Source organism: Apteryx mantelli, chromosome 15 (genome assembly GCF_036417845.1).
Source record: "Apteryx mantelli isolate bAptMan1 chromosome 15, bAptMan1.hap1, whole genome shotgun sequence".
In the NCBI taxonomy this organism is placed as follows: Eukaryota; Metazoa; Chordata; class Aves; order Apterygiformes; family Apterygidae; genus Apteryx; species Apteryx mantelli.
In genome coordinates, this window is record NC_089992.1 from 8,518,430 (window position 1) to 8,538,275 (window position 19,846).

The 19,846-nt window shown below is 42.3% G+C and overlaps 1 protein-coding gene across 1 annotated transcript in view; it reads left to right on the forward strand.

Moving 5' to 3' along the window:
• Positions 1-19,846, forward strand: part of AGBL1 (AGBL carboxypeptidase 1) — a 356,032-nt gene that overhangs the window by 86,808 nt on the left and 249,378 nt on the right. The window contains exon 6 of the mRNA XM_067305788.1: positions 590-683. Coding sequence (XP_067161889.1) covers positions 590-683 — 94 coding nt within the window. The remainder of the gene's footprint in view (positions 1-589; positions 684-19,846) is intronic.

A 19,846-nucleotide genomic window follows, 5' to 3' on the forward strand; every position in this document is an offset into this window, starting at 1 on the left:
GCTAGTTTCTGCATTAGGCATTTTTAGAAGTGGTTGCAAAATCTATCTGTAGAAGTTCTCAGTGCGTTAGCAAGTGAAAATTAAAGATAAAATTGGCCTAGCTGGAATTCAGCTGCACTCGGAAACATTCCTCCCCCAAACCACTTCCATAGCACTGAATAATAGCACAGAAAGAAAATTCAGCCCTCCATGCCTCTGTGAAATAAGCCATCCTCATGGAACTGCCTCTCTGGAAAATGCAGGGTGAATTTGAGCCCTGTCATTTTGCTGGGAGATGACCCTACTTAACTATGATTTGTCCTCCATAGAGTACAATATCCACAGGAAAAGTGACTTTGGGGAATTTAGGGAGGGAGGGCAGGATACTAGAATATCTGTTTTGAGTCTGACCTTGGCTTAGGGTTGTCCATGGACAGCTCTGTGCTTGAGTATCTACGTTTGTAAAATGATCTGTGAAGTCTAGTTGGGAGCTTGGAGAAAGCTGCTCGTAGCCCCAGGGACAGCTGCTCCCTTCCTTGCTTCACCTCTAAATGGAACATTCCAGACTGCCTGCTTCAGATCTGACTGCTTTTTTCTTTCATTGGCTTAGTTACTGCAGGAACTGCGCTTGGCATCAATGGAGCCATGGAGCTGCTTTTCAAAGTCATCACTCCCTACAGCAAGAGACACGTCAGGACAGTCAGGTAGGCAGCAGCCCCCAAAGGAACTCATCTTTTCAGACCAGCAAGAAACAAAATTTTGGCAAAGAAAAAGGCAAAGAAATCAGAAATGGATGCACAGTTTTCACTCACTTTAAATCTGCAGGGTTTTTTTAACAGGTAGAAATAGTTCCCAGAAATACATGCTGATGCTGTGATTCATCGTGTGATTCATTGTGGTGGCCATTTGGACTGTACCCCATAGAGAGATGAGAGTTTGACTGCAAAGTATTGTCCTTCATTTTCCAGTCAGGATGGGATTTTAAGAAGTGCCTCCCAGGAACAGACTAACCGGTCCTGCCTACCCCTTAGCAAGAACCTCCTGCCACCACTGGTCCCAGGAGGAGGGGCAGTGAAATCGTGGCAGAGTTCTGTGTCTTTCTTCTTTTGTAAAGAGTTGTGACTAGGTCATTATGATACTTCTGAAGCATGACAGTTCTTGCTAATATTAATCTGGGTCTATTTTTAAGCCCATTCCAAATATTTCAAGTAGCTTTTTTCTGAAGAGAACAAGTCTAGTTTATATCTCCAGCTTAAAGCTGAATATTAGCCTTCAAGTTGTCCTTTCTGGCCTTGTCCCCACTCGCCTTTCAAGGCAAGCTTTATAACATGGAAAACAAGAGGAAGAACTTGCAGGAGGACAAAAGACACATGTGACTTGCTTAAAACAAACAGTGGCAAGAACTTACTGCTATGACATGTGACCATACAACCATACTGGATTAAGCAACATAGAACCTGCCAGTTCTCCTCCTTAGACATGTACTTCCTTGTGGCGCACATAGTACATACTTGTTCACGCACGTCTCAGCAAGGATATGGCAGCTCTCAGTCAGCTTCTGCTTCTGCCTGGACTGGACATGGGTGCGGTTCATGGTCTGTGAAGACTGAGGAAGTGGTTATAGGCTGGGCATGGTGTGTATGTGAGAGGCAGATGGACAGACATGGCACAGAAGTCTTATTTCCTGCTTAGTTATGATTGAGGTGTTGACCAGTGACCCTGGATGAGCACACTGGTAAATCATATCCTCTTGTTACTGTCGAAGACAAATAACCAGTTCTCCCAAAATGGCCAGTTACACAATACATTGTGTGAGGAGGAATTTGAATAACTTTCCGCTAGCTAGAAGTGATGAACTTTTACCTCAACACGTACTGCTGTCGTTTGCCAAATGCAGAATTCTTCCAGAGCTTCTGCCTGTATGTCTGAGGTTATTTAAAAAAAAAAGGGGGGGGGCAGTTTGCCTTGCTAATAAGATATTGAGTGGGCCCAGCAGATGCACAACTTCCTGCAGCTGCCTTGTTAGTGGAAGCCAACTCACTTTTGCCTGCATTTTTGGCTTTCTAGTATAGTACTAAGTACACACAACAACTTCACAGCTTCAGTTCTCCCTTAGCCAGAGTACCTGTGATTCCTCTATGTGGTCTGTCCAAAAATATGAGATCAGGATGTTTCCTGCAGAGAGTTTTGATATCACCCAACTCCAAGAATATTATCCCTATATTCCTGGGATATCTGAGCACCCTCCAAGATTCCCCTTAGGCCTCATGTTAATCCTTAAGACTTGTGGAGCCTGGAGAGCTGCTTTATATGAAGTAGGGGTACCCAGGGTGAGTTCATTCCAGAGCCCTGGCCTTGACTTGTTAGGCAACTGAAAGTGATTGATGGCTCTGTGCCTGTACTTAACTAAGTAAGCAAATTCCACTCACTTCCCTGGTCGCCCTCCTGTTGAAGTGTTTGGCTGTGACTAGAATAGTGTTAGTTCCACTTGTGTGATTGTCTTATAGGTCAGGATTTGGATGTAACGGGTCTGGGGCCTGTATCGGGCCTCCATTAAGGAATGGGACTGGCTGCATGAAGGCTTTTTTAATGAGACTTTTGTGCATAGCTTTTCTTCCATTCCCTGCTTCCTTTATGGGAAGCTGAGAGCTTGGGATGTGTCACGCATTTCTAACCTGCCTTTTTGCTGAGATTCATTTGGAGGTACAGCTGGTGCTGGTGAGGGCTGTCATGATACAGACTGTAAAGTTGTCTAAAATACTCACTTAGCAGAAGGGAAAGAAATGTTCTTTAGAGAAACACACTGATTTCAGTGATTCTAGATCATCAACTTGCAATATTTGTTGTTTGTTTCCCTTTATGTGCTAGAATTGTTTTGAACTCTTCTATGGATATTGTGGGTGGATGGGTAGGGGAACAACAGAAAATAAAACTCAATTTCCCTCAGTAAAACTCCAGTTTTGCTAAAAAGCTTGGATTTAGTTTCCAATGGGGAAAAAAAGTGTCTCTTAAGCATTAATTGGTGTCTACCTGAGCTTCCTCATTGCTAGTTCAGTTTCCTGATTCCCTTTTTCTCCTAAAATGTTTGGGCTCTTGTAGTGTATTTGCAGGCAAGCAAATACATGGAGGTGCATCATGGGGGATAAAATCCTTCCTGGGAGCTAGCTCAAAGAAAAAGGTGATTTGTCTCCCACTTACACCTGGTTTAACCAGGAAGAACCATAGATCAGCTGAAGCCTGGTAGCCTCTCAGCTGACTTGCATAGGGTTCAAAGCTGCTTGTTTCATTTAATAATGAGGAGCAGCTGAGAAAGCCAATGGCTCAGTGGAGATGGTCTGGTTTATGCTAGAAGCAGCACTGTGGACTTTAACACAAACCTGTTTTGGTTTAAAAAGCACTTACAACCTATTTAAGGGCACTAGTTTTTTATTATTCAGTGGGGACTGTTTGCTTGCAGTCCATTTAGAAATACTGCTCTCACTGTTCCACACAGGGGGAAAATGTCCTCAAGAGACATCACTGACAGGAATTTAGGCCCTGAGACTAGAAGTCCAGACTGGAGGGCGGGTTACAGATCTTCTTTCTCATTAACGAATGCCTGGGATAGCCGTGGTCTGAAAATCCTAGGCATCTTTACAGTTCATCAGAAGATGGAGGTGGGGATGTGTGAAAATGTCCTTCTATTTTTTGATCAGCTCTAGTTAAAAATTTGTAGGGTAACTGGAGAAGGGAGCTTATGTATGGGTTTTCTGAGATGGGGAAGAAAGTAAAGGAGGCATATGCTTTGCCTAGTCCGGTATGTGCTGTGGTCATCTGACTGAGAGAGGCTGCTCAGCCCTTCCCAAAGTTACTGTGGCCACACAGAGATCTGGAGTGGGGTATTCTGGTGTAATTAGTTGGCCACAAAAGCATATGCTATTTTTTGACTACAAATATGGAACTTGAAGAGAACGCTAGTCTGTAACCTGCGTATGGAGGAAATCTTTCTTGCAGTGTCCTCCCAGCAAACCCCTGGTCATCCCTTTGTACTTGCCCTTGATATCTTCTCTCCACTTTAACTATGTGCCACCATGATTTGCCTTGCTGCTGGGAAGGAACAGCCAGCAACTGTGGGGGCTGAGATTACCCTTGTTCTTTCATTGGTTGCCAAGAATGCAGCATTGAAAATGCACCACTTCTCTTGTGGATACACCCACATTCTCCTGTCCTAGCCCCCAGCAGGACCAAGGTCACTTTAAGAATCTGCCCTGGAGAGTGCACTATCAGAGCTATTTATTTAGCCGGCTAAGATGTGGAAACAAGATACATAGTTCTATTTATTTTTTCCCAGTGGCAAAGCTCTGGGTTATTTAGAAATAGTCTCCCATGCTCTGATTGACCTTATCTGGGTGCATGCCAAGTAGCTCTGATTCCCCCAAGACTGGGACTCATGAACTTTATTGGTCTTCGTTAGGCATTTGAGGTCTTCAGGTCATTGGTGCCATAGCTGTGTGAATCTCTCCAGGAATACTGGAGGAATAGTTGAAGAAAATGCCATATGAAAAAAGATGAAACTCACTGGGGCTTAGAGAACTCTGAATTAAGCACTGTGAAATCCAGGTGAGATGGAGACTTTCTGTAGACTGTCCTGTCTGTCTCATATGGAGCTGTGTCACTGAGAAGGTTCTTTGGTACATTTTATAGGGACAGTTTAAAATAAAGCCAGCTGATGTTTGGTTTTTCTCAGTTTCGTTCATGTGAATAGCAGGGATATCTGATGCAAGTGTATCTGGGGGACTTTCAGATCTTCTCTCCACCAACATCCCCTCTCATGCTGCATCCGTGATGCCTCGCACAGTTCAATGACCCCTGCTCTTTCACGTTCCACCTTACTTATTCCCTGTATGCTCCGTATCTTCTATCCTCTCCAGCTTTCCAGTGTCCCTTTCACCACTCTTGCTCATCTATTCTGCTTGTTCTGAGACATGTTTGGATGTGTTGTGGGTAGGAGGATCAAGTTTGGCAATGACAGATGTTTGCTCTCTTGCCAAGCAGGAGCTGGGTCTCTTCTGCATGGCTCCATCTTGTGAATGACTCCATTTTGTGAATATTCACAAAACTTGGCTTTCTGCACAGGATTGTTCCAGTAAAATTTGACTACTTAATTAAAAGTGGAAGGTGAATAAAAAGAGTGTGGGAAGGGTGCCAAACTAATTCAGTAGAAAATGTGACATGCAGAAAGTATTTGCTCATGTTCATTGTTGTCTGCTTCTGACATTCGATCACAATTTGTTTTATGTTTGGTGCTTATTGGAAGGTCCTAGCTCCTCAGACACTTCCAGCAGATCTCACCTTTCATTAAAAGGAGGAATTCCTCTCATGTAACCCTAAATATTCCATCTGAGGTAGCTATCTGGACTTCCCATGTACCAAGGGGGGGAAAAAGGGAAGATTCTTTTCACTTGTATCAAATGTTTACTTTGGGAAGAGATGAATTGTGATTTGGAAGTGTTTATTTCTTTCTGCTGACTGGAGGATGACCTATGGTGAATAGCTTGAAGTAGCATGATGGGCATTTAAGGTTGGGTCAGGTGAATGGCTGCTGAGAGACTTGGAAAATGCAGTCCTCTTCAACAGATGTCAGAGTTCAAAACCCAGGAGGAAATGAAAAGAACACGAAATGTGTCTGTGTGTGCAGGGGTATGGATGAATGACTCATGAACCTGAAACGTGCAGGAATGGGAACACTATTGCTATGGTCAGGAAGTGATTCCTGTTTCACATACTTCTGTCAGAATGTGAGCAGAGAGGAATATTTTCATTGGAGTCCTGTAAACAGCTCATGCTAGTGAAGAGAGAAATGTCAAGGTGAGTGGGAGAGAACATGTAAAACTAAAAGCCTGAATCTGATGGGTCTGTATTTAACCAGACATTGTGTCAGACTGACCAAGAGCAATGCAAAGACCCTGAAAATGCTGAAGATGTAAGTTAAGGGGCTGCCCATGGCCTCAAAATGGGCGTTGAATATCTGCAGTATGTTATTTTTTTGTAGCAACTGTTTTTTTGCACACAACTGTGATTCTTTTTTTCTTCTTAGAACTGGTACTTTTAAAACAAGATAAAATGCAAGTGTTGAGCCTATAAGTAAGGTTGAAAAGTCACCAGGTAAGCTACATTAATGAATGATTGTAAAAGTGATCTGCCTTGACCTTAATAGCAAGAGAAGAAATGAGAATGGCAGTGGGCTGACAAAAAGAGGAGACATGGGGTCCTTCAAGTTTAGTAGAGACGACTTGAATACTAGAATTACCTTTTTGTTAAGAGTGATGGCGAGGTGCATGAAAGAGATCCCATTGCAAATGAGTCCTAGACCCAGTGCAGACAGTTAGAATTTCCTCAGCTGTAATCTTGGATAATCTCTAGCTGTTTGATTTCCGACTACAACTGCTGCAATTCCATCTTGTCCTAATGTTTCAGCTGCACTCTGCTTCAACAGAGGTTGGAAGAACATGTCTGCCTGTCCGCTGCCTGCCAATATTTTGAGAATGAGAAAGAAACTCAGCACACCAGCATGACAATTAGTTCCTCAGCAACCTGAAACAGTAGCTGCTGTCGTTAGCCCTTTTGGAGGGATAGTCCACATACAGCTTTATGTCTTTGTTTATTTGGCAACAGTTTCTAATAGGAGATCGAAAGCAAATCATCCTTAATTTCTCTTGTTAGCCACTGTTTTGCCATTAATCATGTTGAGCTGTTTGGATATTTAATTGGAGAGTAAAACATAATTCTGTTGGAATGTGGTCAGAATTAATCAATGCTTAGTGCTTGCTTCTTCTGAAATTGCTGTTTGGTTCATTTGATCCCTGTTGAAAACTCGCAGTAGGGGCTGAAACACTTCTTTTGAACTAAGTCACGACTGAATGACATGCTTCCCAACTGGGCTTGATCTATGTGGGATTTAGCCTAGAAATTCTTGCTAAATAAAACAGGTAAATACTGTTCTGAATGCTGTGATGCCAGCAACAAGGGAAAAAAAGGTTGCCTTTAAAAGTCTAACTTTGTATCAAGTGGCTATTCAACTTGACTAATATCTCAGATAGCATGGAGCAGAGATGAGTACATTACTGGGATAAGTAAATAAACCCTGGTGTTTGAATTAATGCAATGAGCCATTGTAATAGAAGAAATGAGCTGTGAGCCAAAGGTGTCTCAGTTTTATGTGGTTTCTCTTCTCTGTTTGCTTTTTATGGTCTGTGTGGTTCCTCTCCAAGAATGACCTGTCCTAATATTAAATAATAAGTTATAAAATCTCATTTCAGACTGATGGTATCTCAGCACAGCTTTGCAGAGTAAAGAGTTGCACTGCAGAATTATACTTTACTGGCATTGTACCATTAATAGAAGAACAGAGAAATTGAAAAATTAAGAGAGAAGCAATGGAGAAGAGGCATGCTTTCAGATTGGATTTGAAAATAGATGGGACTTGATGAGGCGGAGAGAAATACCATACAAGAAGGTTGTTCCAGATGGCAGGACAAACATGTTGCATACAGAAACCCTGGTGCTGTCTCTTGGTAACCTCTGGTACGACAAGGTTAAGCATGGATATGTCTATCTCTGGGGCATTAAAAAGAAAAAAGAAAAAAAAAGACTGAGTATTATAGAAAGGAGAAATCCACTTCTGTTTAGCTTGACATGTCATTGACAAAGAGAAACTGGTTTATAAATGAACTCATTTAATGAGACTTATTTGAAAGGAGATGTGATCCTTTTTAGGTCTAGTTTATGTTCTATTTCAGATAGAAGTGGTAGACTTTGAAAAAGAAGCAACGGTTTCAAGTCAAGGCCTTTCTCTTGCCCATTATGTCATTCCCCTATGGTGAGCTGGTGGGTTATATTTGGAAAGATGGTATGAGGGCAAATGGTTTCTGTTCTCGAGTTCTTGACTTTTCACACCCAGTGGTTCTGGCAGATGCAATTCATATCTGACCTCACATGATGTCTTTGGGTATGCCTGTACTGAAGGCAACTGCATGCTTGTCAGGTGGGAAGGTCTGTCCATCCTGGCTTTAATTTACCTCACTGATAATAACAGCTGTTAAGACTTGCAGCAGGGCCTCCAGTGTGGGCTATCCAAGCTTCTTAGGACATATTATCTAGTCTGGGAGTATTATTCATGTTGCCCTATCTGTCTCACTGTTGGTCTTTGTACTAACTAGATTAAAGCTAGTGCTTGGTTGCCTCACTGCATTGCAATCACATTGCCTCTTAGAAGTTCCCTTTGAGGCATGTCTTCCACCTAGCTGGGGAACCACTGTCAGTCCCATCCAAATGAGATACAGCATTTGATTTCATATTGCATCTTCTATATCAGTAGCATCCCAGAGTGCTGCCCAGAGTTAAATGAATTGTCATTGTCACCAATAGTCCCTTGTAGTTGAGTATGACAGTGCCATAGAGGGATGGGTGAAAACTGGTGTGCATTGGTTGTGCTAAGCATGTTGTTTATATCACAGAAGGAATAAAGAAGAATAAAACAAAATAAAATATAAGACCGGGGGAAGAAGGATTAGGAAACACTTTGCAATTCAAGAAGAAATGATGAGTTTTGGCATGATTTCTGGAAATTTGTAGTGTATTGGTGAGATGAGAAGGGCTAGGCAAGCTGCTCCAGGTGTGGAGTTGCAGAGAGAAGGTTCTATCAGCAGTGGTGGTAAGACTGTAAGAGTAAAGAGGGCAGAGAGTTTAACAGTAGAAGGCAAAAGATGTCTTGTGTCTGAAGGTGCTGGTCTGAGACTTGGAAGGCCTTACCTGAGACATGCTGTATTACTTGGAGGAAGTCACCTGAAATCAAACTTTCATATGATCAGTACCTACACTGAAGACTGCACCTTTCTTTAAACACCCCCCCCCCAAACTTTTATGCTTCCCTGCCTTCGAAGTGTAGTGAGAGTTAAGTTCAGTCACGGTTGAGGCATTTGGTGAGGACAGAGATGGAGAGGGAAAATTGAGCAAGGGGAGAGAGACATGAAGCAAGCAGAAGCAAATTTGTAAAAGGTTTTATGCTCGAGTAGGACAGGGGTTTGAAGTGGATTGTGGAGCGAATGTGGAGCTGGCAGGGTGAAGAGAGGGTTGAGCAATGTGGTTACGTGACCTTGTAAACATTTTTGAGGTGGACGATAGTGCCAAAGCTTTCAGAAAGCATCAATCTGCAGCATCAACCAGACAGCCTTGGGGGACTGGGACTGGGTAGAGGGAATTTCTAAGCAAAGCCTATCTGAATCTCCTCATGGAGGTGATAAGCAGACGCTCACCGTGCCTGTTTGTCTTGACACGGGAGAATGGAGGCAGGCAAAGACAAAGGAAGAATTCCCCCCTTGGAGGTAATGAGTTGGGTAATGATGTGAATCTCTGATAAAGGCCAGAATGCCAGTAGATAAAGCTGAGGGTGCTCACTTGAGGGTCAGCACTTTGGGAGCCCAGGAGTTGCCTTTCCCTTGCCTTTTGCTTGATTTATTGCCGTTTCAGATTCTCCTGCCACCTAGAAGTCTGTCGCCCCTATGAAGGGGTAAAAGCAACTGTAAAAGACCTCCCTCCCCTTCCTCAAAAGCTTTCAGTCCAAAGGTAGACAAGGGAATTACAAAGGAAACAACAACGAAAGGAAGCCTCCATACACAGTAGAGCTTCTACAGCAAAGATTTTGCACAATGCTGGCCTCAAGTAGGTGCTTTCCATACATGAAAAACAACCTTAAGAATTTCCTGCAGTTGCTATGGTTTTTTTCAAGTCCACCAGTGCTGGCAATGCTGGCAGATGAAGTATAAGCCAGCTCTAGAACTATCAGTGATTTTAAAGCACCACAGTGATTAGACCTGCCCTGAGAAGAGTTATATGACACGGTGTCAAAGAACTTAGCAACAGGCTTTCTACACTAGGACTCCCTATACTGATAGCACTGTTGGAGCTGGACCAGCATTGGCAACGGTGGGTAGCTGGTTTTAGCAATACAGAAGAACAGGCACTGACTGACTCACTTCCAGTGGGTGGGCGGGAGGTAGCTCCAGCATCTTCACGGTCCCTTTCAGGCTCTTTCGGATAGTTGGCTTGATAACACTAACTGTAAGAAGAAGGGGACAGCTTAAATGCAGGAGCCTTTGCCAAGTGTAGGTGAAATGAGATGCATTGGGGAAGGAAGGCTTTGTAGTCGTGGCGCTATAGATACAGCACAGGTCTCCGGCTCACTAACCCCAGCAGGGCTCTTCTCAGTCTCTTTATCTGCAGGGCAACGCTTGGAATGGCAGCAACAGGAACAAAATCTGTAAATAAACTCAGAGTTGAGCTGCCCTGGGACGTGTTCAGAGACAGGGCTTGGAACGTGGAGAGGAGAACCTAAAAACTTGAGAAAGTGGCTGGTGAGGAAGAACAGGGCTGCTGACTCCTAATATGCCTGCAGCACCAGTGTGAGGAATGGAAACTCACCCTGAAGTGTAAATTTTGCAAAGGTCATGGCTCTGAGACTGAGTTTTACTGTCAGCCTGCAGCAGTAGCCAGACTATTGCAGGAGATAAGGAGAAAAGCATCTCGTATGTTTGGCGCACTTACTGCATGTTCTGCTTTCCTCTCCGGTGTTAAATGGAATGTAGTTTGGGCTTTTGTGGACCATAGGACACACATTGCAATGGCATGAGATCTTTCACTGTCTACTCAAAAGCTTCATTTTCTTTTTGGTTGTTGTTTTAAATCTCACTTATGTATTTGTGGTTGATCCAGCTTTCACTGCCTTCCAGATTTTTCTGCATAGAAAAACAAGGCCACATGCAAGAAGCATCCTGATAATGCTTGTAACTTTTACTGTGCTTTTTAATTATTTATCTCTATTGGTTCGCTGTTATATTTACAGCTCAAGTTCTATGAGCCTTGGCTTTGATGTAGTCTGTTTTCAAATCCCAAACAGAGTTTGGCTTGATTATATCAGATGGGAGCTTTCCAAGGAAAGGAAAAAAAATGTACCAACTTTTGTAACTTAGGCGTCTGCAAATTACTGCTTCACAAAGCCCCTGCAGATATGCCAGTGTGACATTGCTGATTTCTAACAGCAAATGCCAGGAGAATTTGACCCAGTATTTGCTGCGTTTTGGCTTATTAGTGATTTTTTTTTTCCCCCTTCTAAGTCCTCAAACTAAATGCTGTGAAGAATAGGCACCAGCTAAGATGTGACCAGATTATTGCTTAATAGGGAGTTATACCTTTGTAACTGAAAAAATTTATTAGTTTGCGGCAGGCTAGGTCAATCATGGCAGCCAGATGCTGACTTTCAACCAGTCTTGCAAGCTACATGACACAGCGACCTGTGTCACACTTAGGCTTGTGCATAATGTCTGCTCCAGAATCTCCTCCCCTGTGGATATGAGGGTGAAACCAGAGGCTATACTAACTCTTACTACAATCTCTTGGGGCTTAGATAAGAGCAATATATAAAAACTGCCCAACTCTCTGTGTGTATAACAGGGAAAATGGTGTTTCCCTCCTTAGGAAGCACATGGAGATTGGTAAAAGGAATATGTTGCATATTAGTAAGATTAATTAGCATCTATATATTCTTTTCTTTGTTCCCTATTGCAAATGTAGATGTAACACTGTGCTGTCACTGCTGCAGCTGATGTGTAAACAGTTACTCACACATTCCTACTACAGGCAGACTGTGTAACTGGACATTTACAAACAGGCAGAACTGAGTAGGGCTGTAGGGTGCTTTATATGACTTGATTGCCAGTTTATAACCACCCAAGTTCCACTTTGTCATGTAGTGCAGGAGCATGATTCTAGTAGCTACACTTGCATGAAACAGCTTCTTGCTCTGGCATATTCAAAGAGGGTCTGCAAGCCAGCTCTTTTCCCTAGAGTTAAACTTGAAAAGTTTCCTTTGGCTGGACTTTATGAATGAGCTTCATCTGAACAGGACCAGAGGGGAAAGGGGAAACTAATAAACTGATGGATCTATTTATAGAGCCTCATAATACAGGAATAGTACCATGAGATTAAAAAGAACAAACACAGTTTTTTATCCTATGTTCAATATCGTTCATTCTGTCTTTTATTCTGAGGCATCCAGCTTATGCTTAAAGAAAGGGCTACCAAACAGGTCAGCCTTGTTTTCTGGAGTAGGGAAGACAGAGCTTTCTTAGTCCTGCAGCTTCATATTTCATGCTTTGTCAGGTCTGTTAAATTTTACAGGTTTTTAAAATTAGTTTATCTGAAAGACTTTTATTTGTTTTTGCAAAAAAAACCCCTCAAAATCCTAAACAATGAAACTGTGGGAATGGATGAAATAAAAACTCAGATTTCCCATCTATTGCTGCAGCCTAGTTACATGCAGTAAAGGATGCTATTTCAAACACTGCTGCTTTACAGCTCAAGAACACCTTTTACTCCAAAGGACTCTTTAAAGGTGTTGTATCCAGAGATTACTGCTGCCTTAGAGATGGTTTGTGCTAACCAGTAGTCGGGGAGAACTGCTGTTCTTGGCCTTGATTACTTTGAAACCAGCCTCCCTTTTGTGCTCTCAAATAGCTGTGGGCACAAGCAATGACAGCTTAGATATCTCACTACCCGGATTGCCAGCACCACAAGGTACACTTGGCTATCCCACTGTCAGCAATTGATCGTGTCCATAAAATAAAGACCTTGCAGTTGTTTGCAGGCAATATTGTGCAAGTGCAGGCTGGGTGTCTGGCTTTGTGAATAAGGCCCTACGTGCCCCCAGACCCCACCTGCTCTTTTATAGCTGGCTATCAGACTCCCCAGCAGCAAAGCACCTGCAATTCAATTTATCCTCTTTGTGAAGACAAAAGTTTGCTTTGCCCTGCTGAGATTTGAACCTGGGATTTCCAGGTAGGTCGCGAAGCCATGCCCTTTGGCCGAGTCAATCATACAGTAAGGAGGTTTCATCTGGTATGTGGCTTGTTTCCCTTTTCCTGCCCTTGCTCTGTGTGCGCAAAGCGTTCAGAAAAGCATGAGGTGGAGGGAGCAGTCTGGAAGGGAGCAGAATGGGGGCTAGAGCTGTACACCGAGCACTTACTTCAGCACAGACACAATGTGCCTGTCAATCCTTGGGGTCCTCAGAGCGTAAGCTGCCAGTCATCGTGGACTGATAAGGTATGAGTAAAATGTCAGCAAAGGATTCAGCCAAGAGACCACCAGGCTAATTCATGCTAGTGACTTTAATGGGATTGGCAGACAGCTCTCTGGGGAAAGGAGGGGGATTTAACCCCACTGACTGATATGCTTTAATTGTGTATGAGATGTTTCAAGGGCTGTACTGGTGCTTGTTATCAAAAATGGCCTTGATGAGCATCCACACTCCTCCCCTTCCTAAATCAAACAGGGATAGCATCAAGCCCCTTTCTTAGTCCTTCCATGTGTGTCCTGTGAGTGGGAGTACTGTGTTCTTGCACTGTCATACTGAAGCTACTCTGGGTGGTTAATCTGTTAAGGTTAATCTATTTGATTATGATCCTTTCAGCCATTTTATCTTCACGTGGGTGACAAGCTGTCAGAGCCTGCCTCAGCCATAATGATGACATTTGACCGCAGAGAAGCAGTTGACAGGAAAGGAAAATCTTCTGAGATAGGTTTCTGCCTTGGAAGCAGTGCCAGCTCTGCACCACACTGCAAGAAATAACTGGGCATTTGTTTGGCCGGGATTTAAGTGCCTTTCCTGTGCTCTGCTGCTTGTTTTAGGCTGATATAATTTACAAGTGTAGAGAAAAGAAAGAATTCCTGGTGTGTCTGCTTTCGTATTTGTACCCTAGAGAGACTAGGATACTTGGAACCTGGAGGGTTCCCCTGGCTTGACTCTTCTTCCTGGAAGGTAGAGATAAAAGAGGCTGGAAGGCAATATCTCTTCGCTATATGGGGCCTAACAGGCTCCAGAGCAGGTAGAAATGTTTGGAAAGACCCTCTGTGACTCCAGTGGAGGCTTCGAGCTGAATCTGGGAATTGAGATACTTTTTGGCCATCACAGCAGAACAGAGGACCTCACACTGGGCCTTCAAACCTGTAACTTCTCTATAAACTGCAACATGTCTTTTAGAGAACACACTCACTTCAGCTCACCAAAGTGTAAGAAAGGAAAAAATTGGATCCTGTGTCCGCTGTGGGGATTAAAAAGGAGGGAATCATCATTCCTTTTGCTCTTAAGTCCTCTTGGCTATTAGCAGATATTGATACCTGTGCACACTCATTTTTCCTCACAACGTCTGTCAGTTAAAAGCCAAAGAAACTTTATAAAGGGGGAGGAAATACTGTTCAGTATGCACTTAAGTTCTGTACTTTTTTTTTTCCTTCTTGCTAATTCTCTTCAGCAAAATGAATCACATCATAGAGAATACATTCCATAAAGGATGTATATTCTGATTAAAGACAGCATGTGCTTTTCCAAGAAAAAAAGCTTGTCACAGGAATTGAAGTAACCATTAGAAAAGAACTGGTGTGTGTGATTTTTATTCATTTTTCTTCAGCATTACATCAAAAGCACATCTGTGTACAACAGCTGGATCTCCAAACTCCACCTGTTGGCAGTGGGTGGGACATTGCAGACTGAGCGGGCTTTGCCTTTAAAGTGTTGATGTCTAGCTAACAGGCTGGAATTAAAGTGGACATGGTGATGGGCGTTTTTGTGTCAATCTTGGAGCAGCAGTGCCATGAAAATGCCTGCAGCATAAGCAGCTTTTGCTTATATTTCCAAAATTTGTGAAACTGCTTGTTTTAAACCTTTAAAACAAAACAAATCTCTGTGCAAATGCCTGCATATTTAAGGTCTGTATTGCTGGGCCACCAGGGAAATGACTATTCAAGGCATCTGTCTCAGAAGGGTTTATAAAACACCTATTGCCAAAGTGCCTACATGTTGTTTCTGAATGTTTCTCAGTTGTCAAATGTGAAATTGTCCTTTGAGTGAGTTGCTCTGTGACTGTGTAAACTCCAGTAGTTAAGTATGAGTCCCAGGGGCTGGAGGCAAAATGCAACCAGACATGATGTATACTCAAGTGCACTTAATTCCTTCCAGAAGCAGGGGCTATGGAAGCTTATGGGCTTTAAGCTTGTAAGCTATAATACCTTGAGCACTCAATCAAGATTCTCATTGTGCTAGATGCTGCACAAATATATGTGGCATGGTCTCTGCCCCAGACTGCTTGCAATATAAATAAACATGACAGCAACAAATGAGTATACTGAGAAATAGCAATGTAAAGTGCAAAAGGAGGGAGCACTGCTGAGATGATGCAGTATGCCAGGCAGGGGCAGAACCTTTTGTTTTGTCTTTATAAACAGGAGTGCTTTACCTCTTGTTATTCAGGCGTGACTGCCTTCGGGAATTACATCAGGAATCGGGTCCGAAAAGGCATTTAATGAAGCACTAAGTCATTAGCCGTCATTTAATAATTTGAAGAGGATGTATCTCATGTTTAAGCACGTAAAAGATACAATCTCATACGAGTAGGAAGATGCTGGTTAATTACTTGGGGGCTGATTTGTAGAGCTCTGTTGGATCATATCTTTGCCTGTTCAGTCTCTGGCTTCTCTGCTCTTCCCTGTCCACAGTTGCAAGGTAGTCCTGATAGATGGGCACCAAACTCAATGTGCCCTACGAATCTTAAAATCCTTTCATGTGGTCCAACTAGCACCTCTTCTGTAGCACGATTTTTCATTTTCAAGACTCTTTTTTCCAACATTGAGGTGGAATAGAAATAATTTACTCAAAAGATCAACAGAGGCACAGAGTTGTCCATCATGTTGCCCAGAGCTACAAGCTGTGAGCCAAGATCAGAGCAGAGAACAAAACTTAGGAGATGGTGGCTCCCTGTCTCTTCCTCTGTCTGCAGCAATTTCTAACTAACACTGTCCCAGTAGCTCAGATCTGAAAGGGTGACCTAGACATGAAAGACTCCTTTGTCTGTGCTTCTGAGCAGCCCAATTTTACTGGCTAATCCAATTGCTGTTTGGCTTGGGAAGTGATGGAAATTTTCTTTGTTGTTGCTCCTGTTTCCTAAGCACAGAATCTGAAAGTTGCATTTGTCTGTTTGTCTCCTAGTTGCACTCCTGCCCTGATTTCCAAGCTGCTGATTTGGAAACACTTCAAAGACTTTCATTCTTCAGAGTGGCTGTCTCCACAGCTATTAGAGGGAGTTTTTAATGTTTTTTGATTATGGAACAGCGTTTATTATGATGCCTTTTAAGATAGGGCAACTTTATTTATTCATCTTTTTACTGAAAAATATAAATGAGTTTCCTTTGAGATAGCTGTTTTGTCAATTCCAGTGTAAGGTTTTAGTAATGTATTGCTGCAAAGAACAGAAAATCAGAGGAAGGCATCTAGGCAGGCTTGCCAGTGTTGTGTTTTTTTTTTTTTTAATGATTTTTATCCCCCATTCCTTCTCAAGACAAATGCAAAGTTCTGCACTGAACATGCTATCAAATTCTCTGGTCTAGCATATGGCTTATAGAATCATCTTTCTTGTGCTCTTAAACTTTCCCTCCTGTTCCCATCTTTCCCCCCCCCCCCCCCCCTTCTCGGTCTCATGCATGGTTTATTATCTGCTTTCTCTCCATCTCCCTGTCCCAGGCTTACTCATCTCATTATCTCTTCTGATGCCAGAGAGGATGCTGTTGGTTTAGCATATGGTGTTAAGAGGTGCAGATATTATCACAAACACCAGTTGCCTGCCTTGCTGAAAGTCAATTGACACATCCATCAGCTTTCTGTCATTCTCAGTGAAAGTCCATTCTCTCTAGGACTCTTTCTCAGTGAAAGTCCCTCTCTTCTATGACTTTTTGTTTTGTTTGCTTCCCATGGGGTCTTTTGTATGTTTGAATTTGTTCAGAAGGTAGGTAATGTTCTGGGGATGCTTGCTGACAGCTGACTTGAAGTGTAAATTACAATGCTGGTATCAACTCCAAGTTTAAAACAAATGCAAGGAGATAGCACTTCACACAGTGTAGGTGTGAACTCCTTTTCCAGCATATTGTAGATGCTAAGAGTTTGCGTAGGTTAAAAAAGTGACTGGGCAAAATCCAGCAATTCTCAATCCAGAGATTTCATAAGCTAGCATTGGTGCCTTTGTGTTTTTTTTAGCTCATAGTTGATTGTGATTCCATAATCTCTGGACTGAAAATTGCTGGATTCTGTGAGAGTCTTCTGGAAGCTCTAGCACTGTAAGTTCCCTCTGGTCTTGTACTCTTCCCTAGGCCACTGTCAGACACAGGATACCAGACTTTTTGGACTTTCAGCCTATTCTGGTACAGCTGCTTTTTTGTGGCATGGCTAATTAACTTTGTGTTTAGAATATCTGTTTTTCATTTTGCTTCCATTTTACCTGCAATTAAATTGTAAGGATATAGGACTATGGTGATTTCTGGGTCACTTTTTTCAGACCCTTTCCTCATTGGCAACAGATCTTCATTATCCCATTATAAGCAATTCAGGCTCCCTTTTGAAAGTCGTTAGGTTGTTCACTCCACCACTGCCAAGAGGATGTTTCTGAGCTTCATTTTCCAATGCCTAAAAACCATCCTTTAATTTCCAGTCAAAATTTATTTACGGCCATTTTATATCCATTTGTTCTTGTGCCAGCTTTGTTCTTTAGCTTAAGTAGTTCTTTGCCTTTATTTGTGTTTACTTCTCCCCCACCCCAGTGTGTCTATGGAGAACAATCAAATCACCTCTAAACCATCGTTTTGGTAAGGTGATCAAACTATGATATTTTAGACTCCTCTCATATGATGGTTCTCCATTACCACAGTCATTTCTTTAGCTCTTTTCTGCACCTGTTCTTTTTGAGTACTGCACACAGCCGTTCAGGTGAAGCCTTGTGCAAAGACATTCATGCTTTCCCTTCTCTACTGGCAGTGGCTTTCCTGAGATCTGATCTGTCCTTCTCATGGTCATGTCAGCCTGCTGGATCATACTTGTCGTCATTCTCTAATGGGCTAATACATTCAGGGTGTCCTTCTACTCTTGTTTCCAAATTGTCAGCTCCTGCTCATAACAGAAAATCTTATTAAACCCTAAATGCATAACCTTGCATTTTGACTGTTACATTTCATCCCATTTCTATTACTTTAGGACTCAAAAACATCCTGTTACTCCTGAAAGAGGTTTTGAACTCCTCGTTATTTGCCATAGCTCCTGAATTCACACTGTCAGCAAATTTTGTTAGTACACTCTGACTTTTTGTGCCAAGGTCATTAATGAAAGTATGAAATAAGATCAGTCTCAAAACTTATCCTTGAGGACTTCCACATGTAACCTCCCTCCAGCATAATAATTTCTCTTTCAGCACAACTCCTGTCATTGCCTCTTTAACCAGTTCCTTACCCACTTTACAATTCTTAAAATATTCCCCATTTTCTAATAATTAGCTAATAATTTAGCTAATAATTTCTAATGTGGTACTGCATCAAATACTTTATTGAAGTCTAGATAAATCAGATCTACCACATTTTCCTTGTCTAGAAAAATCAGTGATCTTATCAAAGAAAGCCAGCAGATCAGTCTGGCTTGCTCTACTTTTGATAAGTCCATTTTATCCCTTAAACCTGTTTTATCTGCTTTGCAGTTTACCCCCATGTCTTTAATTATTCTTTCTTTCAAAATTTGTTCTGAAGCCATATGTGCTATTTAGATCAGTCTACTGGGTCTGCACCTACTTACGAGTAACTGTAATGTATATGCTGTAGGACATACAGAACATTGCATATTGCCTATGCCAAAATCCTTGTGATGAATTGCAGTACTTTAAGAGATGAAATGTGCTAGGTTGGTTCCACTTTATTTTATTACAGTACTATGTACCGTCATGGACTGAGATGAGGATATGCCTAGCCTGCTAGTCTGGATATGGGAAGTCCAGCTAGCTACACTTGCAGGTCTGTAGCGTTACTTCAGAAGTAGGTGCTTATTGTAAAAAAAACAAAAAACAAAAAACAAAAAAATTGATTCTTTTCAGTGGGAGTGCTGGGATCTGGATAAACATGACTGTTAATCTGCTTTTTTCAGGAGAGGTCTGGATTTTACATCCCACTTTCCCATCTGGGTGGATTTACTTAGATTTTTATGACAGTCTGGGATCTCTCAGCTTTACAAGAAAGCAGATACAAACCTGTTCTACCAGATCACATCACAAGCATAAATAGCTCTTGTGCCTCAGCACAGAGAAGACCAACTTTCCCTTGAAGCCAGGAGAAGAGAAGTGAAAGCTGTTGAGGGATGAGCTATGGCATAGTCAGGAAGAGTTTAGGTCTTCTGGGTAACTGTGCTGAGGAATTAGGGACAATAGGAGCAGGGGGTCACATTACCTGAGAACCTGGTTCTGGAGGTCTGGGGTCCTTTGGGGATGAGTGAAGTGGTTTGGGTGGACTAAATGTTTTACAGATCTCCAAAAGTGTGGAGAATCCAGATTTGCTGCTTATTTAGCTGATGGGAGACTTGTCGGCAGTGTTGACATTATGACAGTGACATAACTCTACTGAAACTCTTTGCAAATGCTCATAAGCACCCCCAAAATAAACCAGATGCTTCCTGGAACACCTTAGATCTCTTCTGCATGGAGATAGAAACACTCTGGTCTTCCCCTTGCCACTCTGGTGTTCTGCCTTAGGATTAAGACATTACCTCGGGGCTGCAGAGGCCGCTACAAGCATAGGTTTGTAATGTCATCTCCTTTAAAGGATGCGTATGTGGGTTTGAGCTTCAGGAAATGCTTTGAATTTGAATTTGAGTTTTTATTTGCTTAGAAGCTGTTTATTTTGTCCCAAACTGAAAACTAAGGGTAAGGCTGAGTGATTGGGGGATGTAACACATCCCTTTTCTGAGCATGAAAAATGGCTT